General features: G+C 45.9%; 1 protein-coding gene across 2 annotated transcripts; it reads left to right on the top strand.

Annotated features, from left to right (window-relative positions):
* The first annotated feature begins 13 nt into the window (after positions 1–13).
* Cdca8 (cell division cycle associated 8) lies at positions 14–22,268 on the top strand. 2 transcript variants are annotated; one of them, XM_008764064.3, is made up of 11 exons: positions 14–142; positions 248–372; positions 478–606; positions 2,435–2,475; positions 7,312–7,384; positions 10,274–10,386; positions 18,377–18,441; positions 19,095–19,187; positions 20,220–20,346; positions 20,967–21,053; positions 21,701–22,268. In XM_008764064.3, the coding sequence occupies exons 2-11, from the start codon at positions 279–281 to the stop codon at positions 21,743–21,745; spliced, it is 867 nt and encodes a 288-aa protein (XP_008762286.1). In that variant the 5' UTR covers positions 14–142; positions 248–278; the 3' UTR covers positions 21,746–22,268. The 2 variants fall into 2 exon arrangements, with proteins under 2 accessions (XP_008762286.1, NP_001020221.1); NM_001025050.1 differs by lacking the exon at positions 14–142 and having other exon boundaries at positions 151–372; positions 21,701–22,263.
* The last annotated feature ends 382 nt before the right edge of the window (positions 22,269–22,650 follow it).

Here is a 22,650-nt window from a genome sequence, read left to right as displayed (position 1 = left end):
TTGTGAGAACCGTCCTAAGACGACGATTTGCTATTGGCTAGGCTGTGCCCGTTGAGTTTGAATTGGGTGGCGGTTAGTGGAAGATCAACCCGTCCCTCAGCTGGAGCTGTAAGGTTTCCTGAGTCTGTTTTGGGACCCCCAGGTTTGTTTCCGCAGAGTTCAGGATACCTAGACTCCAACGACTGAACTTCCGCTGCTCCCCGACCACTCACGCCCTCTTTCCCGGTCTCATTCGCTAACCCGGCAGCTCGGCCCCTCGCTGGACGCACCCTGGTGTCATGGCTCCTAAGAAACGCAGCAGCCGCGGGACCAGGACCAACACACTGCGGAGCCGGAAGCTCGCCTCCTTCCTAAAGGACTTCGACCGCGAGGGTAAGGGGTGGATTCGCGTGATCGTGAGTTTTGGGTGGGTTGGGGCGCGGGTGCGACGGCTTCGCACACCTGACGCGGGATCCATCGGCTTTCACCTCTTTGCAGTGCAAGTTCGAACCAAGCAAATTGAGTCCGACAGGCAGACCCTCCTCAAGGAGGTGGAAAATCTCTACAACATCGAGGTCCTTCGGCTCCCCAAGGCGCTGCAAGTCATGAAGTGGCTTGACTACTTTGGTAAGAGCTGCTAGCGTTTCCCCCGTGGCCGATTAGTGCTTATCTTGAAAACTTTCTATAGGGACTCATTCAGATGTCTTAATAAGGTCTTAAATAGCCACCGGTGGGAAATTGCCATCTGTCATAACTTATAAAAAAAAAAGTGATAGACCCATTGGAAAGAAGCGGGCATGAATTACCCTTCAGATGAGTGTTATTAGGATAGTGCTTCACACTTTCACTGCTCAGTGGGAGGAGAGCTTTAGAAGGTATATACCAGAGATAGATGAGGGGGGGGGAGGGGGGGGCTGAAGGAAGAGGGAGGGAGGGAGAGGGAGGGAGGGAGGGAGGAGGAGGAGGAGAAGGAGGAGGAGGAGGAGGAAGAGGAAGAGAGAAAAGATCAAATCCATAGTACAAAGTGAGCTTCTGATTCTTGAAGGCTTTCAGAGGTTGGGGAAGGCCGTTCCACACTGACCTGACCTAGCCTAAGCTAGCCTAGGCAAGGATGCAGGCACTTGGTAGGACTATAAAAGTTTTCCTGCCGATTTACAGAGGAGGGAGAGAAATGCAAGACCAGGATACATCATGTTTTCTCCGCATCTCTGTGTCCAAGGGGAGAGTTGCAGGAGGGCACATCCATATTTTGGAGAGGAAAGAGGCAGTTTATGATCTGAAACCACCTTACTGCTCAGTGCACCTGAAACTGCCATCCAGCCCATGGGCAGGCAAACCATGGTCCTTAACTGGCCAGGTAACAAATAATTTAGATTTCTGGAATTGGATTTCTACTATAGTTCCAAAGGAGCTGTGATGAGTTTGATTTCTGGGCACAATGAAATGTCAGTTTCACGTAACTTTCACACATCTTCACACATCGGGGAAATACTTGTGCAAACTCGGCCTTCTAAATGAATAAATTAAGAAAAAGATGATTTGGTTTTGTCAGAGCTCAATTAGAACAGTATGCTCAAACAGCTCTGTCTTAAGGAAATTGCCAACTTAAAAATGAGCACCTCACTTGTGAACTGCAAAAATAAGAGTGGTTCTCTGACCAGAGAAAAATCCCAACCCATTTCCCACCACTATTGAAACCTCCAAGGAAACACGGAGCCAGACCACAATTAAAAACAGGGTTTTCGGGGTTGGGGATTTAGCTCAGTGGTAGAGCGCTTGCCTAGCAAGCGCAAGGCCCTGGGTTCGGTCCCCAGCTCTGAAAAAAAAAACAAAAACAAAAACAGGGTTTTCCAGTAAATAGCACAGTCCTGGGGTTCACAAATATTCTGTAATGCAGACTGGCGTCAGACTCAGGTCTGCCGGCCTCTGCCTTCTCCGTGCTAGGATTAAAGGCGTGTCACCGCCCGGCCATGATGATGATTTGTAATGAGGAGCTCACCTAAGCTTTCATTCTATATCTTTTTGCCAGGACCAAGGGATATTGTCTCTGGAATTCAGTTCAGGCAGGAGTAGAGACCTAAGTAGCTTTTGAGTAATTTGCTGTACTGTGTAGATATGTATTTGTAGTTTGAAGCAGTCTGTTCAACAGTTTTAATGTGGCATTTGAGCTGAGTTTTAAAGAATGAGTAGAAATTTTTAGGGCACAGAGAAGTGTTCTGAGCAGAAGAAATACTTAGTATCAAAGCTCTGGGTCTGAGGATAGCCTGTCTGAGAAACAACAGGAACTCTGAAGACAGAGATGATGGAATCATGAGCTAGACAGGGAGGATCCAACTGGAGAAAGATCAAAAGACAGGCTAGAGGGTCCTTCACTGGTCCGATGGAGGAGGTAATTAATAGTGCTAGAAAGGTCATTCAGACCTGACAGTAACGAAATATGGTGTTCTTTTTAAAGCCCTAGGAGGAAACAGACAGGCCCTGGAAGAGGCAGCAACAGTAAGTGAACCATCTTGATTTTGTGTTGTTAGTTTGTAGGTTTAATTCTGTCAAAAAAAAAAAAAAATCTAACTACTAAGTGTATACTGTAGAAAAGGTTTTGTCAGGGGACATTATCCGTGTCAACTGAAAAAATTATACTGTGTCAAGATACTGCATATGTGAAGTCCAAATAGATCTCAGTCCTAAAAGAGGAGTGTGCTGTGTGACAGCCCCTTCTTTCCATCTGTGAGTTCTTCCTCTGGGCCTCCACCAACTATGGGTCAGAAACATTCAGAGAGAAAAAATTGTGTCTATACTAAATAATTACATACCTCTAAGCTCTGCAACTGGGCAACTATTCACATAGATTTACCTCGTGTTTAGTGCTCTGACTTGTTCAGAGAAAATTTAAAATAAATATAGGTTCATGCCTTTAGTTCCCAGCACTTGGGAGGTAGAGGCAAGCGGATCTCTGAGTTTGAGGCCAGCTAGGACAATAAATGAACTATAAGACATGTCTAAGTCGTATGCAAATATTACATTTTCTTTTTGATTTCCTGAGATAGTCTCACATAGGCCGGCCTAGAACTCATGATCTTCCTGCCTTCCGTACCTCCATGGGTATCAAAAACCAGATGTATATATGTGTATTTGGAGGATTTTGTTATATTTTTGCCCACGTGTTCTATATCACCTCCCCCTTTTAGGATTTATTTAATGTATATGCGTGTTTTGCCTGCATGTATGTATGTATGCCACATTCATGCTTGGTTATGGAGGTCAGAAGAAGGTGTCGGATCCTTGGGCCTGGAGTTACAGGTGGCTGTGAGCCACCATGTGGGTCCTGGAAATTGACCCTGAGTCCATTGTAAGAATAACTAGTGCTGGGGGCTGGAGAGATGGCTCAGTGGTTAAGAGCACTGTCTGCTCTTCCAGAGGTCCTGAGTTCAATTCCCAGCAACCACATGGTGGCTCACAACCATCTGTAATGAGATCTGATGCCCTCTTCTGGTGTATCTGAAGAAAGCCATAGTGTACTCACATACATAAAATAAATACATCTAAAAAACACACACACACATACACACACACAAAAAGAATGACTAGTGCTGTCACCCAGAGTTGTCTCTGCACTCCCTGCCCCCGCCCCCTTATAGTTTGTTAAGACTACAGAAATGAGACCATTCTGTATTGGGATATTTGGCTTTTTGTCCTGTGTAGCACCATGATTACAGGGGTGAGAGTCCTTTGCTAGTCACAGCAAGCATCTGTTAACCTTGCCTGGGTTTGTGTTAATGAAGTGACCTTTGGAAAGTCCTCAGACATACTGGATGGGGTCCTGTCTGCCAGGGAACTCAGCTATACTCTCAAAGGATTGGAATAAAGGCCTAAAAGTAAGCTGTCCTGCAATGGCCACCATCAGTCATGCCTGTGTTCTTCCATACACCCCTAAACAAACAGGTTTTGAGAGCCACCGGGGTGGGGAGGGCATGGGAGTTCTGTGACCTCTCCCCAACACTTTGCCCTACATAGCATTTGGTAGGGAAGCTTGTGTGTTTCCTTTTCCTTATGAAGGATGAATAATGTTAATCTATGAAGTAAATTGGAAATGGTCAGATTAGCTTATAAACATACAAATGTAGATGAACATGGGGAATTCATCAGAGGATAGGGAAAGAAATATAAAGTAAGGGCTTAAAAATAGGGGCTTGGACCTTTGGAGGGAAAGAGGTGACTGCAAGTTATGGGAGGTGAGGAAGAGATCCCAAAGAGAGCAGAGGCTATCCTGTTTACACAGGCAGTCTCCTAGGCCAGTGTTAGCCCTGCAGTCTGCCTGTGCAGATCTCTTAGGCAGCTGGGACTTCCGTTGGCAGGGCTCTGCCTACCTCTGCTGTTTGCTACTGCAGAGAATGGAGAGTGGGTTTCACCAAAGAAGCAGCCTGGTCCACCCACAGAGGTCTGTAATTCTGAGTAACCAACTGAAAGTTGCCAGAGAAGTGTATTTGGGGAAGGATGTTTTATTCCCCCACAATCTCTTTCTCTATTCCCTTTGTAGTAATTTGTATCATAAACTGCCAAATGGCATCAAAGGCTGACAAAATGGCTCAGTAGGTAGACATCACAACTGGCAACTTGGGTTAAATATCTGGAGTCCAGATGGCAGAAGGAGAGAGTAGTTGATCACGTGAGGCCTTCCTTAGACACACGCACATAAGTCTGTGAAGTAGAGTATTCCTCTGGGTTGAGAGAGCAGCTCTAGACTCACACAGTAGCAGGGGGCCCCTGTTTGAAGCCAGTGGGTCAGAATGGAAGGTAAGGTAACTTAAGGCTGCTGCTGTTAGGTAGGTAATGGGGAGGGATCACAGGATCTGATAATATTCTTAGACAGTATTAGAATTGAGTTAATAGGGTCCATCCTAGGATCCTAGCTCGGTTAGAGGAAAAGCTCACACTTTTGATCACAGATATGGTTTGTGTTATTTAGAATATAGGAAAGGGTAGATTTGTCATTCCTAAAGCATCAGAGGGATTCAGTTCCATTTTGTCAGCTTCCTTGTGTTCTTTTACCCTAAATTTGCAAGGGAAATAGAGAACCTTAGAGTTTAAGTTCCTTTAAATCTATTAAGTTGTGAGCCAGCCTAGGAGACTGGGTAATGTAGAGACTGACTGGCCTTACCATGCTGCACCGCTGAAGTGTACTAGTCCTTTCTAGAGACTCAGTACACCATAACCCTTCTCAGAATTCTCTCCTAGCATCACTCTCAAGACTGAAGGCAGCAAAGAAGGAGGCAAAAATGGAGGATTTATTTGTTCAGGCAGTAGCCACATCTCTGATGGCCGCAGCCATGTTACTAGTTGCCACCATTTTGGACAGGACAGAAAAAGAATGATTCTGACCTTGCAGAAAGTTCTATTGGACAGAGTTGGGAACTAGTCTGTCATTGACTTCAGAGTCCCTTGGCATGATAAAATTATATATAAACGGTGTGTACACACACTTGTCTATTTTTGTGGGGAGAAAGTTTATCATAGTTTGTATGAGTTCATCAAAATTGGAGTAGGAGTCTTTGGATACAGTAACTTAAGGGTTTGTAGTTTCGCTGAGTAGCAGGTCTCCATCAGTTTCAGGAATTAAAAGATCGTTAGAAGCCCGTCTTGAGTTAGGGAGAGGTAAAGCGTTGAGGATGTAGAAGGGTAGAAACACGTGAGACGGAAAGCATCTCGGTCCACACTCTCTCTCTCTGTAATAAGTTCCATGACTCATTCACTCATCCCCCTGCAGAGACCCAGATTTAATGTTTGAAAACATTCTAGATGAATCACACTCATTAGCTAATATGTCTCTCTCAGTTTAGATTAGTCAGAGATACAGAACTGCAAATAAGCCTTGTGGTGCAGTGTGGGAGATCCAACACTACCACACCAAATTGAAAGAATTCCAACTTTAGCTTTGATATGAAATCCAGGGAAGGAATGATACTTTGGCCCCAAAGTTCTGACCTAGGTTTATTGGGGCTCCCAAGACCACTGTGTAACTAGGCTTCCTTGAGCATGTTGGTCCTCCTGCCTCAGCCTTGCAAACGGTGGAGTTACACTTTTGGTGATTCCCTAGGAAGACAAGCCTCAGCCTATAGTTATACACATGGTGATGACACGTATCCCAAGGACACAAAGCAGAATGAGCAAGGTACACCAGGACATGTCCCGCGTAGTTCAGAGGAAGCCAAGCAGCTGGGCATGGTGGTGTATCCCGTTAATTCAAGCATTCAGGAGGCAGTGATAGCTGGATCTCTGGAGATTAGGGCCAGCCTGATATACATAGCGAATTCTGATAGCCAGGTATACATAGAGTGACCCTGTCTTAACAAAACAAAACCAGAGGAAGCCAGTTATAAGCTTCCAGGAATCTCCCTCCGGTGAGTCACAGGGCAAGCTTAAGTCAGTGTACCTGAGCTGTCGTCTTAGCACACAAACTCATTCAAGACTCCATATAGATTTTCATGAGTCGTAGGCACTTAGGCATCCTCTGCCTAACAGAAAAGCAGGTGTTCATAACATGTAAACTATATTTATTTGCATGAAATTTAAGCACAGAGAGAGCTATTCTGTCAGGAATGAGGAATCCTGGAATCCGTGGTCTCCATAGACAGCCAAGATCTAACCTTTCAGTCAGGCCTTCAGTGTTAACTGTAACATTGTGTCAGTGGCCTGCCACCAGTAGTGAGCTCAAAGCCTGCCAGTCGTTACTACAGATGGGACAAAGTTGGCAGCAATGTCTCGCTTCCTTTTCATCAGCAAGGTAGACAACATGAGTCTGTGAGAGAACTATTTCTTGTTGAGCATAGACAGCCTCAGAGTGATCTTCTGATCACTGCCTTGCTCTCTACCCGTCCACCCATCCCTCCTGTGTCAAGTCATGTTTACGTGTGTCCCATGAAGAAAGGACTGACCATGAACCCAGTCAGCACTTGGCCGAGTGGGAAGACCCTGTCTCAAACAAACTAATAAGCAAATAAAATGGAAAAAGGTTTTCACATTCTGCTGTATGTGTGTGTGTGTGTATGTGTGTGTGTGTGTGTGTGTTTGTTTGTGTGTGTGTGTGTGTACATAAACATACATACATACATGTGTTCATGGGCACAGCCAAATCCATTAACTCCCTTCTAAAGAAGTGAAGTAGTTGACGTTTGCCTCTGAGGAATGACAGAAGAGATAAGGGAAGAGAATGAGCAAACTATCGGCAAGGTCTTTGGTCTTGGGTTGGGTGGTAGGTTTATAATCCGTTTGTACCGTAACTTACCAGTTCTTATACGTGCTGCACTAAGCCTACTACTTCCTGGCTGTTTGTCACAGGCTGATCGAGACATCACAGAGATAAACAATTTAACAGCTGAAGCTATTCAGACACCTTTAAAATCTGTTAAAAGTGAGTACTTTTCCTTTTGTGTAATTTTGTTTGTATATGTTTATGGCGTGTGCCTGAGCACAGGTAAATGTGTGAGTGTGCATGGAGGCGGAGGCTGCTGACACTGGTGTTAGCCACTCTCCGCTTTATTGAGTCTCTTGCGGAACTCAGAGCTTGCTCTTCAGTCAGTCTGTTTAGCCAGCCCTGTCTCCATCCACTGGAGGCTGGGATTGTGGATGGGCATTCCCCTGGGTTCTGTGTGTCTGAACTCCATTCCTCACCCTCGCTTATGTGGCAAGCATGCTATCGTGTTGATCATCTCCCAAGACCTTTAATGGTTTAAGCCAGAGTCTCAGTGAGCAGTTCCAGTGAGCCTGGAGCTGGCTATCCTCCTGGCTCAGTGCTGAGGTTAGAGAGAGTGCCAGCATGCCTGGTGTAAGTGCATTTCAGAACCTTGTGGGACAGAGAGCTGAGGTCCAGGGAGCTTTGTGTCTACTCAGACCAGGCCACATTGGTGTGTCCTCTGGCCCTTGGTTTTGTTAAAGATAAAATTTTGAGGACTGGAGAGATGGCTCAGCTGTTAAGAGCCCTGTAATGGGGGTCCAATGCCCTCTTTTGGTTTGTCTGAAGACAGTGACAGTGAACTCACATACATGAAATAAATAAATAAATCTTAAAATTTTTTTGATTAGGGTCACTGTATTTGGTGATTGTAAGACTAATGTGTGAGCTAAAGTAAAAATGGAAGGAGGGGGAAATCTGTGCTGAAGACAGGCCCATGTACTTTCTCCAGAAATATGAGTTTTCCATTCCGTGGCATCCTCAGCAGACCTGAAGAAAATCTCAGAGAAACACTTTTGTCAGCATTAAGTTGTGGCTGCATTCACAGATCTGCCTGTGCAAAGTCCTCTCACATGTACGCCCCATTCTGTGAGACTTGTTACACTTACTTATTCAGGAATAGGGTAGTGTGTGCTGGTGGAGAAATTACAGTAGCTGGTTCTCTCTTACTGTAGATGTGGGTCCAAGGGACTGAACTCAGGATATAGTCATGGCAGCAAGCGAGTTTACCCACAAAACCATCCTGCCAGCCCATTTGGGAAGTTGAGCTAAAAGTAATGACCATGGAATCAGGTTGGGTGAATTAGAGCCTAGACCTTTACAAAAAAAGAGCTGGACCACACATGGCTGTCATTGCTCAGTGGCAGCTTGATAAACTCAGTGAGGGCAGGCCTGAGCCATAGCCCAAATGTGCAGGCCACTTTCCAGGGTATAACACTGATCCATTGCTAATTCTGTGAGCTTCTATCCATCACGCCTATCCTATAGACTGAAGAGAGCACGGAGGTATTGCCCACTGCACATTGGATGGGACTCAGCTAGCATTCCTGGTCCCTGTTCAGTGTGCTAGGTCCTCTATCTCTGTTTTCTTGTTTGTTTAGGTTTTGGTTTGTTACGATGGGATCTGTTTTCATAACCCTGGCTGTCCTGGAGCTCACAGCATAGACCAGGCTGGCCTTGAACTGGCAGAGGTCCACCTACCCCTGCCTCCCAGGCACTGGGGTTAAAGATGTGCGCCATCATGTCCGGCTGCCACTGTCACTTGGGTGTTTAGATAATCCCACCTTCTCTTTGAGCTCTGTAAATTTGCTTGCCTGAGGCTTAGCAGGTGTGTCTTCTGGTTCCACCCCTGGGACTAAACAGAATTGGACCATCATCCCCCAACAGCTAACAATGTTCTTAGAACCCTTTGATGCTGCAGCTACATGGAAATCTGTTTTAAAATGAACAACAAAGCCATACATGTGGGACACATACCTGCCGTCCTCATACTGAAGGTGGAGGCAGAGGTGTGAGTAGTTCAGCTCAGTCTCAGCTACAGAGTGAGTGTGAGGCCAGCCTGGGCTAAATGGACGCACACACATGCATGCATAAATTCCTGAATTTTCTCCATGTAACTCCTGCTTGGGATTTTCTAACTCCCACCTTGTATTTATCTAGCAAAATGTTTGTTGGTAATAATCCGTTTTATTCTTTTTTAAGATTTATTATTTTATGTGTACGATACAAAAATTATATATACATCACATGCATACCTGGTGCTTGAGGAAGTCAGAGGAGGGCAGCAGATCCCCTGGAACTGGAGTCACGGTGTGAGCTACCACATTAGTGCTGGGAACTGAATCTGAATCCTTTGCAAGAACATAGTTCTTAACCATGCCATCTCTCCAGCCCTCCAGGAAATCTTTTATAGAAGAGGATTTAAACAAAGGGAAATAGTTGACAATCGGAGTGGTTTAAGAACTGTGGAACAGTACTGCAGGGCCAGTCCAGCATTCTGATTAAGACAGCTGACCCAAGAATGGTGGCGTACACTTGTAATCCCAGGACTTGGGACGCTAAAGCATGAGAATTGCAAGTTCAAGGGCAGCTTGGGTTATATAGTGAATTTGAAGCCAGCCTAGGATATGTATGTAGCAAGACCCTATCTATAAAACAACAAAAGAAGCAAAAAACCCACAAATGGAAAACCTACTAAAGAAGCAAAGGAGATGAGCATGTGACCTGGCGCTGCTGCTTTCTGGTCCAGCCGGCGTTAACGAAGACTCACTGGTCGCCTCGTCTGTGACTAAATCATGCCTGTAGTTATTTGTGGATTGAATGAACAGAAGGCCCATGGACAATATGAAACACAAATTATAAACTACTAGTTACTACATTGCTATTTATAAGTGACATGATTATCTTGGGAGAAACAAGGATTACCAAGGATGTTTAAGATGAATGAATGACTTCAGTGGAAATAACAAATTTTCATCTTTTAGGGGCTTTTACATGGAAGGCAGTGCCATGGACCCCACTGAGCAGAACAGGTTCTGACGGAAATAACTCTTATACTGTTTCTCATAGAGCGAAAGGTAATCGAGGTGGATGAAGCCATAAAGGAAGAGGAAGAAGATGAAGAAGAAGAAGGAGGAGGAGGAGGAGGAAGAAAGAGCCATAAGAATCTTCGATCTGCGAGAGTAAGTAGCAAGTCAAGCTTTGTTCAGAGTCAGTGCTAACAGACACTCGAGTACAGAAGTGTGTGGGTGAGGCGGGGGTGATGGCTCGGCAGTTAGCCTGCGGCCTTCTCTTGCAGAGTACCCAGGTTCACTCCCTAGTGCCCACATGGTGGCTCACAACTATATATAACCCAGTTCCAAGCCTTCTAACATCTTCAGCCTCCACAGCCCTCAGGCGCACACTGCTACACACGTGCATGACTGCAGACAAAACACCCGTGCATATCGGGCAGGCTTTCTGCGTGTGGAGCACAGTGCTGTGCCGCAGAGCTCCCCGACTGAGAAGACTGCACTCGGTCGGATAGCAAAGTCACCGTCGGCACGAGTGTAGTGAGCACCAGGATGAGGGGAGGAGGAGGAAGCTTTAGACACACAGCCAGTCCCTTCAGAGCGAGCTTCACTGGCTAAAGGAGAGAAGGACAAGAGCTTGGGACAAGCGAGGGAAATCTTTAAGGAACAGGAAGAGGTTTGGTTTGGCTGGGATGGAAGCTGTGAGAGAAATGGAGGTAATAGAGACCAGATAGTGGATGGCCCAGTGTCCTGAGCTTGAGTTTCTTCCACTCTGCCAGCGAGGCAATGGTAAGAGCCATCGAAATCTCAGAACTGTTCAGAATAAATGGAAGAGGGCAAGCAACTCAACCGGGAGAACCTAAAATTTAATGCCTATTTAAAAAAAAAGTAGGGATGATTGTTGGGGTGAGTTCTATGAAGAAAAGTATGCTGGGTTGGTCTAAGAAAGGAGAAAGCAGAGATGGTAAATGCTTTCTGGACTAGACAGCTGCTGTCCGGTGGCTGTAGGACCCTGGAGGCAGAGTGGCGGGAAGCGCCTGCCCGCTGCCTGCCCTGCTGAGTTAAGTACTTTTCTGGGCTACATGGAATTCCAGCATGGAGCTCAGCAGGGTGGAGAGAGAGGAGAGAGATTCTGGTGCCTGCATCTTCTTCATACATTCATGTGGGCTCTAGAGGGGAGGTGGGAAGGAATTCCTGATGAAAACTCACACAGCCAACCAGAAAGAGATGGCGGGGTCAGGAGAGAGGCACGGGATTCTTGTCAGGCATTCCTAGATCAGGTGAGGACCGCAGAGCATTCCCTGTATTGAGTGACCCTGTAGTGGTACTTTAAGGAAAGTAGTGGGAACAAGCCACCCTGAGTAGCTCCAAATTCGGTGAGAGAGCCTGTCTCAAACGAGATGGAGAGCACTGGAGGAAACAACCACTCTGATTTCCACAGGTCCGCTTGTGTCTGAGTGCACACACGTGTATACACGCGAGAGTTCCCTTTAATCTTGGCCCGCATCCTTTTTCTCAAAATCCTGGAGTTTTACATATTTTAGTTACTAACTCTCTGCAGTGGCCCCTGTGTGTTTGGTTAGGTTTTTAAGGCAGTCTCACTGTGTAACCCAGGCTGGCCTTAAACTCACTGTCCCCCTGCCTCAGCCTACCTGGTGCCATGGTGTTCAACTGTGATGAACCTTCTTTTTTTTTTTTTTCTTTTTTATTAACTTGAGTATTTCTTATATACATTTCGAGTGTTATTCCCTTTCCCGGTTTCCGGGCAAACATCCCCCTCCCCCCTCCCCTTCCTTATGGGTGTTCCCCTCCCAACCCTCCCCCCATTGCCGCCCTCCCCCCATAGACTAGTTCACTGGGGGTTCAGTCTTAGCAGGACCCAGGGCTTCCCCTTCCACTGGTGCTCTTACTAGGATATTCATTGCTACCTATGGGGTCAGAGTCCAGGGTCAGTCCATGTATAGTCTTTAGGTAGTGGCTTAGTCCCTGGAAGCTCTGGTTGCTTGGCATTGTTGTACTTTTGGGGTCTCGAGCCCCTTCAAGCTCTTCCAGTTCATTCTCTGATTCCTTCAATAGAGGACCTATTCTCAGTTCAGTGGTTTGCTGCTGGCATTCGCCTCTGTATTTGCTGTATTCTGGCTGTGTCTCTCAGGAGCGATCTACATCCGGCTCCTGTCGGTCTGCACTTCTTTGCTTCATCCATCTTGTCTAATTGGGTGGCTGTATATGTATGGGCCACATGTGGGGCAGGCTCTGAATGGGTGTTCCTTCAGTCTCTGTTTTAATCTTTGCCTCTCCCTTCCCTGCCAAGGGTATTCTTTTTCCTCATTTAAAGAAGGAGTGAAGCATTCACATTTTGATCATCCGTCTTGAGTTTCGTTTGTTCTAGGGATCTAGGGTAATTCAAGCATTTGGGCTAATAGCCACTTATCAATGAGTGCATACCATGTATGTCTTTCTGTGATTGGGTTAGCTCACTCAGGATGATATTTTCCAGTTCCAACCATTTGCCTACGAATTTCATAAACTCGTTGTTTTGATAGCTGAGTAATATTCCATTGTGTAGATGTACCACATTTTCTGTATCCATTCCTCTGTTGAAGGGCATCTGGGTTCTTTCCATTTTCTGGCTATTATAAATAAGGCTGCGATGAACATAGTGGAGCACGTGTCTCTTTTATATGTTGAGGCATCTTTTGGGTATATGCCCAAGAGAGGTATAGCTGGATCCTCAGGCAGTTCAATGTCTAATTTTCTGAGGAACCTCCAGACTGATTTCCAGAATGGTTTTACCAGTCTGCAATCCCACCAACAATGGAGGAGTGTTCCTCTTTCTCCACATCCTCGCCAGCATCTGCTGTCACCTGAGTTTTTGATCTTAGCCATTCTCACTGGTGTGAGGTGAAATCTCAGGGTTGTTTTGATTTGCATTTCCCTTATGACTAAAGATGTTGAACATTTCTTTAGGTGTTTCTCAGCCATTCGGCATTCCTCAGCTGTGAATTCTTTGTTTAGCTCTGAACCCCATTTTTTAATAGGGTTATTTGTTTCCCTGCGGTCTAACTTCTTGAGTTCTTTGTATATTTTCGATATAAGGCCTCTATCTGTTGTAGGATTGGTAAAGATCTTTTCCCAATCTGTTGGTTGCCGTTTTGTCCTAACCACAGTGTCCTTTGCCTTACAGAAGCTTTGCAGTTTTATGAGATCCCATTTGTCGATTCTTGATCTTAGAGCATAAGCCATTGGTGTTTTGTTCAGGAAATTTTTTCCAGTGCCCATGTGTTCCAGATGTTTCCCTAGTTTTTCTTCTATTAGTTTGAGTGTGTCTGGTTTGATGTGGAGGTCCTTGATCCACTTGGACTTAAGCTTTGTACAGGGTGATAAGCATGGATCGATCTGCATTCTTCTACATGTTGCTCTCCAGTTGAACCAGCACCATTTGCTGAAAATGCTATCTTTTTTCCATTGGATGGTTTTGGCTCCTTTGTCAAAAATCAAGTGACCATAGGTGTGTGGGTTCATTTCTGGGTCTTCAATTCTATTCCATTGGTCTATCTGTCTGTCTCTGTACCAATACCATGCAGTTTTTATCACTATTGCTCTGTAATACTGCTTGAGTTCAGGGATAGTGATTCCCCCTGAAGTCCTTTTATTGTTGAGGATAGCTTTAGCTATCCTGGGTTTTTTGTTATTCCAGATGAATTTGCAAATTGTTCTGTCTAACTCTTTGAAGAATTGGATTGGTATTTTGATGGGGATTGCATTGAATCTGTAGATTGCTTTTGGTAAAATGGCCATTTTTACTATATTAATCCTGCCAATCCATGAGCATGGGAGATCTTTCCATCTTCTGAGGTCTTCTTCAATTTCTTTTCTCAGTGTCTTGAAGTTCTTATTGTACAGATCTTTTACTTGCTTGGTTAAAGTCACACCGAGGTACTTTATATTATTTGGGTCTATTATGAAGGGTGTCGTTTCCCTAATTTCTTTCTCGGCTTGTTTCTCTTTTGTATAGAGGAAGGCAACTGATTTATTTGAGTTAATTTTATACCCAGCCACTTTGCTGAAGTTGTTTATCAGCTTTAGTAGTTCTCTGGTGGAACTTTTGGGATCACTTAAATATACTATCATGTCATCTGCAAATAGTGATATTTTGACCTCTTCTTTTCCGATCTGTATCCCTTTGATCTCCTTTTGTTGTCTGATTGCTCTGGCTAGAACTTCAAGAACTATATTGAATAAGTAGGGAGAGAGTGGGCAGCCTTGTCTAGTCCCTGATTTTAGTGGGATTGCTTCAAGTTTCTCTCCATTTAGTTTAATGTTAGCAACTGGTTTGCTGTATATGGCTTTTACTATGTTTAGGTATGGGCCTTGAATTCCTATTCTTTCCAGGACTTTTATCATGAAGGGGTGTTGAATTTTGTCAAATGCTTTCTCAGCATCTAATGAAATGATCATGTGGTTCTGTTCTTTCAGTTTGTTTATATAATGGATCACGTTGATGGTTTTCCGTATATTAAACCATCCCTGCATGCCTGGGATGAAGCCTACTTGATCATGGTGGATGATTGTTTTGATGTGCTCTTGAATTCGGTTTGCCAGAATTTTATTGATTATTTTTGCGTCGATATTCATAAGGGAAATTGGTCTGAAGTTCTCTTTCTTTGTTGTGTCTTTGTGTGGTTTAGGTATAAGAGTAATTGTGGCTTCGTAGAAGGAATTCGGTAGGGCTCCATCTGTTTCAATTTTGTGGAATAGTTTGGATAATATTGGTATGAGGTCTTCTATGAAGGTTTGATAGAATTCTGCACTAAACCCGTCTGGACCTGGGCTCTTTTTGGTTGGGAGACCTTTAATGACTGCTTCTATTTCCTTAGGAGTTATGGGGTTGTTTAACTGGTTTATCTGTTCCTGATTTAACTTCGATACCTGGTATCTGTCTAGGAAATTGTCCATTTCCTGAAGATTTTCAAATTTTGTTGAATATAGGTTTTTATAGTAAGATCTGATGATTTTTTGAATTTCCTCTGAATCTGTAGTTATGTCTCCCTTTTCATTTCTGATTTTGTTAATTTGGACGCACTCTCTGTGTCCTCTCGTTAGTCTGGCTAAGGGTTTATCTATCTTGTTGATTTTCTCAAAGAACCAACTTTTGGTTCTGTTGATTCTTTCTATGGTCCTTTTTGTTTCTACTTGGTTGATTTCAGCTCTGAGTTTGATTATTTCCTGCCTTCTACTCCTCCTGTGTGTATTTGCTTCTTTTTGTTCTAGATCTTTTAGGTGTGCTGTCAAGCTGCTGACATATGTATGCTCTTTCCTGTTTCTTTCTGCAGGCACTCAGCGCTATGAGTTTTCCTCTTAGCACAGCTTTCATTGTGTCCCATAAGTTTGAGTATGTTGTATCTTCATTTTCATTAAATTCTAAAAAGTTTTTAATTTCTTTCTTTATTTCTTCCTTGACCAGGTTATCATTGAGTAGAGCATTGTTCAATTTCCACGTATATGTGGGCATTCTTCCCTTATTGTTATTGAAGACCAGTTTTAGGCCGTGGTGGTCCGATAGCACGCATGGGATTATTTCTATCTTTCTGTACCTGTTGAGGCCCGTTTTTTGACCAATTATATGGTCAATTTTGGAGAAAGTACCATGAGGAGCTGAGAAGAAGGTATATCCTTTTGCTTTAGGATAGAATGTTCTATAAATATCCGTTAAGTCCATTTGGCTCATGACTTCTCTTAGTCTGTCGACATCACTGTTTAATTTCTGTTTCCATGATCTGTCCATTGATGAGAGTGGGGTGTTGAAATCTCCCACTATTATTGTGTGAGGTGCAATGTGTGTTTTGAGCTTTAGTAAGGTTTCTTTTACGTATGTAGGTGCCCTTGTATTTGGGGCATAGATATTTAGGATTGAGAGTTCATCTTGGTTGATTTTTCCTTTGATGAATATGAAGTGTCCTTCCTTATCTTTTTTGATGACTTTTAGTTGGAAATTGATTTTATTTGATATTAGAATGGCTACTCCAGCTTGCTTCTTCTGACCATTTGCTTGGAAAGTTGTTTTCCAGCCTTTCACTCTGAGGTAGTGTCTGTCTTTGTCTCTGAGGTGTGTTTCCTGTAGGCAGCAGAATGCAGGGTCCTCGTTGCGTATCCAGTTTGTTAATCTATGTCTTTTTATTGGGGAGTTGAGGCCATTGATATTGAGAGATATTAAGGAATAGTGATTATTGTTTCCCTTTATATTCATATTTGGATGTGAGGTTATGTTTGTGTGCTTTCATTCTCTTTGTTTTGTTGCCAAGACGATTAGTTTCTTGCTTCTTCTAGGGTATAGCTTGCCTCCTTATGTTGGGCTTTACCATTTATTATCCTTTGTAGTGCTGGATTTGTAGAAAGATATTGTGTAAATTTGGTTTTGTCATGGAATATCTTGGTTTCTCCATCAATGTTAATTGAGAGTTTTGCTGGATACAGTAACCTGGGCTGGCATTTGTGTTCTCTTAGGGTCTGTATGACATCAGTCCAGGATCTTCTGGCCTTCATAGTTTCTGGCGAGAAGTCTGGTGTGATTCTGATAGGTCTCCCTTTATATGTTACTTGACCTTTTTCCCTTACTGCTTTTAATATTCTTTCTTTATTTTGTGTGTTTGGTGTTTTGACAATTATGTGACGGGAGGTGTTTCTTTTCTGGTCCAATCTATTTGGAGTTCTGTAGGCTTCTTGTATGTCTATGGGTATCTCTTTTTTTAGGTTAGGGAAGTTTTCTTCTATGATTTTGTTGAAGATATTTACTGGTCCTTTGAGCTGGGAGTCTTCACTCTCTTCTATACCTATTATCCTTAGGTTTGATCTTCTCATTGAGTCCTGGATTTCCTGTATGTTTTGGACCAGTAGCTTTTTCCGCTTTACATTATCTTTGACAGTTGAGTCAATGATTTCTATGGAATCTTCTGCTCCTGAGATTCTCTCTTCCATCTCTTGTATTCTGTTGGTGAAGCTTGTATCTACAGCTCCTTGTCTCTTCTTTTGGTTTTCTATATCCAGGGTTGTTTCCATGTGTTCTTTCTTGATTGCTTCTATTTCCATTTTTAATTCCTTCAACTGTTTGATTGTGTTTTCCTGGAATTCTTTCAGGGATTTTTGCGATTCCTCTCTGTAGGCTTCTACTTGTTTATTAATGTTTTCCTGTGTTTCCCTAAGTGTGTTCATGTCTTTCTTGAAGTCCTCCAGCATCATGATCAAATATGATTTTGAAACTAGATCTTGCTTTTCTGGTGTGTTTGGATATTCCATGTTTGTTTTGGTGGGAGAATTGGGCTCCGATGATGGCATGTAGTCTTGGTTTCTGTTGCTTGGGTTCCTGCGCTTGCCTCTCGCCATCAGATTATCTCTAGTGTTACTTTGTTCTGCTATTTCTGACAGTGGCTAGACTGTCCTATAAGCCTGTGTGTCAGGAGTGCTGTAGACCTGTTTTCCTCTCTTTCAGTCAGTTATGGGGACAGAGTGTTCTGCTTTCGGGCGTGTAGTTTTTCCTCTCTACAGGTCTTCAGCTGTTCCTTTGGGCCTGTGTCTTGAGTTCACCAGGCAGCTTTCTTGCAGCAGAAAATTTGGTCTTACCTGTGGTCCCGAGGCTCAAGTTCACTCGTGGGGTGCTGCCCAGGGGCTCTCCGCATCGGCAGCAACCAGGAAGACCTGTGCCGCCCCTTCCGGGAGCTTCAGTGCACCAGGGTTCCAGATGGTCTTTGGCTTTTTCCTCTGGCGTCCGAGATGTGTGTGCAGGGAGCAGTCTCTTCTGGTTTCCCAGGCTTGTCTGCCTCTCTGAAGGTTTAGCTCTCCCTCCCACAGGATTTGGGTACAGAGAACTGTTTATCCGGTCTGTCTTTCAGGTTCAGGCGGTGTCTCTGGCAGGGGTCCTGCCGCTCCCCCACGGGAGCCCAGAGGCCTTATACAGTTTCCTCTTGGGCCAGGGATGTGGGCAGGGGTGAGCAGTGTTGGTGGTCTCTTCCGCTCTGCAGCCTCAGGAGTGCCCACCTGACCGTGATGAACCTTCTTATGTTGAGTTTTACTTTTCCTTCTAAAAGGCCGTTCTTCTCCTCCTCCGTTTTTTATCTTTCTTTTCTCCTTTGCTAGGCTTTGAGTGACTTCAGGTTTGTGCCTTTAGGTCAAAAGATGCCCTCCATCCAAGAAGAGAACCCAGTCTATACAAGGAAGAAGCAGAAGCAAAAGGTGATTGGTTTTTCAGGGGTAGATGTGTCGTTTGCTTTTCTGGGAGAATCCCCTTCAGTGTGGCGGAAATAGAGAGGCAGACAGAATTCTGGGGAATGAGGGACAGCAGCTAGAGCCACCTGATATGGGTGCTGGGGACCGAATTTGGGTCCTATGGAAAAGCAGGACATGTTCTTAACCATAGAGCCCCCTTTCCAGCCCCATAATTTCTGGAAATGCCCCTCCTGGCCCTGCTAAGTTAGGGATTTCCATGGGTTCAGATAGATCTCGGGGACTCCACGGGAACCCTTTGTGAGGAAGAGGGAACAACTTGGGGGCTTGTGGCTGCATGTCTTTGAAGGAGAGCTGGCCATACCAGGGCACTGACTACTGCCCAGAGAGAATGGGAGCCTTTTATGGTCTACAGGCTGGGAATTCGCATGCTGCCATAGGCTGAGGGGTTCAGCCTGTCTGCTCCTCACTACTGTGTGGTCGTAAAAGGAAGCTCTTTACTGTGATGAACATCTTGAGCTGTAAATGGATGTAAACAGTGCTCCCTCCCGGGCAGCTCAGAGGCTGCATAGTGCGATGGGTTCAGGACACCATCTGACGTGACCATTTGCCTCTGTGGCACCTGCGACTTGACACCCCTCATGGCTCTATCTTACCTGCAGGTTAAGCCATGACTTTGTGACCCCAGCTATGAGCAGGCTGGAGCCATCTCTGGTGAAACCAACCCCAGGCATGACACCTAGGTTTGATTCCAGGTGAGTGAGGGCAGCAACACTTGGACTGGGTGGAGCTGCAGTGAACAGCATGGGTAGTACAGGTGATGGACCTGAGTAGTTGGTGTGGGGCACCTCAGAGCACAGCTGAGGTTGCCACTGTTGGCCCCTGCCCTGACCCTATTTCCAGTTCCTCACTTGACAAGAGCATAGGCCTGTGGTGTCTGGAAAGCCTCTGCTTTTAGCCCTCCCTAATTCTGGTCAGATGGCATTTAGATATGAGTCGTTGCTTACTTCTGTGCCTTTGGAAGGAAGAGAAGTGATTTCACCTTTCCTGAAGCCAACTTAACAAGACCATTTACAGCAGAGGCGAATACCTGCCCTGGGGGCTGGTGAAGTCTTTAAGGAGTGGTGATAGCACGGACTGGTGATCCCAGCCTTCAGAGTTGGAGGCAGGAAGATCAGTTCAAGGTCATCCTTGGCTATACAGCCAGTTTAAGGCCAACCTGGGCTACGTGAGACTTCTGTGAGAAAAGAAATGAGAATGGTGTGTTGCCCTGTTCTTACCCACGTAAGGACTGAAGACCCATAACTTCTAAGGAGTGGAATAAGAAGTGAGCAAACTGGCTACTTCTGCTTCCTGCTTCACGGTTTCTAGAAGGAGCTAGGGAACCATTTTGGAAGAAACATATATGAGTACTATCTGGAGAAGGGTGATCTGGGGGTCAGTGACGTAATCTCTGAATCAACTGCCTTTGACCTTGAGAGTTCCTAAGGGCGGGAGCACAGGAACCTGTGTTTGGTTGTGTAGTCGGGTGCTGTACAGAGTGCTGGCCTTCAGTTTGCTTGGGTACGGCTGACTTTTGCTGTCTGTCTGTCTGAGGAGTGCAGCCTCCTTTCTCCAGCTGTGTTTAGTCATTACAGCTTGAAAAATATTTCCCCTAAATTTAGAATTTGCCTTCTTAGAAATGTGTGATTTGAAAACTAGAGCCTGAGATCAGATGGGGTTGGAAGGACTTGTGAAGGTGTCATTCCGTCTGCCCAGCCATCTTCACAGAGTTCTCCACCCTTTAGGGTCTTCAAAACTCCAGGTCTACGAACCCCAGCGGCCAAGGAGCAGGTTTACAACATCTCTATCAACGGCAGCCCTCTCGCAGACAGCAAAGAGATCTCCCTCAGTGTGCCCATAGGTGGCGGTGCGGTGAGTGGCACCCTGGAAAGCCAGGCTACAGTGTGCTGCACACTGAAAATCCTCTTTTCCCTGAGTTTTCTACCGACACCTGCTTCAGAGACTGAAAAGTCCCTTCGGAGGGTGGGTCCTAATCGGCACCGCCTCAGCATGCGGAACCTGGTGCTCTCTCCCGGGCCGAGCCCATCTGCCGTTCAGCTGCCTTCTGCTGCCCTTGAGAAGCATCTCTGGGCACAGTGGGTTTGGGATACTCCCATCTGTGGTGGGTGCAGTAATGGGTACTAGAGAGAGAGCAGAGGAAGGCACAGCTGGGCTGGGCTGGGCCAGTGTGGCTCCAAGTCAGCAGTCTTCAGAGGTCCTAAAATGGGCTGGCCTGGCTTCTTAGTGCTTCAGGGAGCAGGTTACCAATTCAGCCTGCATGAGAGGAGGGACTGACCTCCAGGTAGTTGTGTGCCCACTGATAGCACTGATGGTGTCCTTGTCTCCTGACAATTCACCTACATCGTCCTTTCTCCATCCTGGCTGATTTCTGTCACTACATGCAGAATCTCAAGGAGAGCCTGGCTGGGTACTCTGGCTGATTAGTGTTCTGATCTGAAAGAGTATGTTTCACCCTTTCTCCCTCCGTCTAGAGCTTGCGGCTATTGGCCAGTGACTTGCAGAGGGTCGATATTGCTCAGCTGAATCCAGAGGCCCTGGGAAACATTAAGAAACTCTCGGTGAGTCCCGCTTTGTCTCCACCGGAAGAGGGTCGCCCTTGACACTGGCCTTTGTGGGGCTTTACTGTGCCGCTGACAGCACTGTTCCATTTGCTGTCTCAGTTTAAATTCTCAGGAGGAACAGCCTGTCAGCTGTGCTTCAGTGGGTGGGAGCTTGGGCTACAGGCATGGCTGCTGGAGGCCCACCCTTGTGTACATCAGTGAAGGGTAGCACAGGAATAGGATAGGCCTTGAGCTGAGATCCTCAATATGTACTAAGGTCTCATAGACCTCAGGCGAGAGTCACCCTCCAGCACCCGTGTGCCTCACTTGAGAAACGAGTCCCCACGTACTCGCTGGCGAGTTTCCAAGACAAACAACAAACAGAAGGAAGAGTCCCTGAGATCCGGACTGGGGAGCTGTAGAGACAGCTACGCCTAAGAGTGCGGACTCCTGCAGTCCCCCAGGTTGGCTTCCAGCAAGCATGGCGGTTCATCTGCGTTCCAGTTCCAGGGGATCCAGTGTCCCTTCTGGCCTCCACAGACACTAGACACCTTCACACACATAAGAGAAAAACAAATCTTTAAAACCACCCTGTGCTGAGTAGACTAAGAGCTGACTGGGCTAGTGTGCCAAGCGCATCTCAATGCCCTCTCTCCTTGTTTCAGAGTCGCCTTGCTCAGATCTGCAGCAGCATCCGGACAGGCCGATGAGAGGACGGCAAGGCACACAGGTGGCAGCAGGGACTGCAGTGGCAGAACACACACCTGTGGGTGCCTCACCTGCCACACCTGCAGCGGTGCTTTGCGTCTCTCCAACAGCTGTGATGTCGTGCTGCACACTTGTAGTTAGTGGGAATTTAGATGGGGAACACAGGGCTAGTGGGGGTCTTTGTGTGCTTGGTGTGGAGTCACTGAGAACCATCCGTGGTTTGAGATCCCACCGGGGCTGGACACTGCTTGGAGCACTGTGGAGGGCAAGTGTAACCTTTGCCCCGGGACCCAGGCAGGCTATGCAGCCAGCATAGGGTGTGTGGTCCTTGCAGGTCTAGGCGCACGGCTGGCTCTCCCTGTTCTGTTCTGTTGTTATTTCTGTCCTCTGGACGGGAGTGCTTCAGATGGGTTTTCTTTTGCTGAGGGTCACACACATCAGTTTCTGAGCAGTTAGCGTCTCAGCCGACTCGTCCTATGGAAAGCTTGCTGTTTTCAATAAATCTTAGTTTGCTATCGTTTTTAAGTCAGGACTCGGTCTCTCTGGTTGTTTGGGAGCTGCAGCTACGTGGGCCTGGACAGCTGCCTCCTCGGGAGTGTAGAAACATTTTCAGTAACAATATCTCGCCTCTAAAGGGGACCCCAAGATCCAGAGCTCTGTGTGTTCCCCACACTTTGTTCCAGGAGCTGAACACCAGAGTAAATGAGTGTGGGGCTTGGCCAGGCTGTTTCTTGCCCATGTCACAGCCCTGGGGTTAAGGTAGGTCTCTCCTCCCACCCCCTGCAGCTCTCCACAGTGATTGCCCCTTACAGTTCGGCTCCTGGCCCTCCATTCGGCTGCCTTGTAATGCTGGAGCCTCTCCAGGACTCCCCCCTACTCCCTGGGCCCACTGGGTGGCTTCCCTCCA

Source organism: Rattus norvegicus, chromosome 5 (assembly GCF_036323735.1).
Source record: "Rattus norvegicus strain BN/NHsdMcwi chromosome 5, GRCr8, whole genome shotgun sequence".
Classification (NCBI taxonomy): Eukaryota; Metazoa; Chordata; class Mammalia; order Rodentia; family Muridae; genus Rattus; species Rattus norvegicus.
The sequence above is the reverse complement of the archived record's forward strand: the minus strand, read 5'-3'. Positions and strand labels throughout refer to the sequence as shown.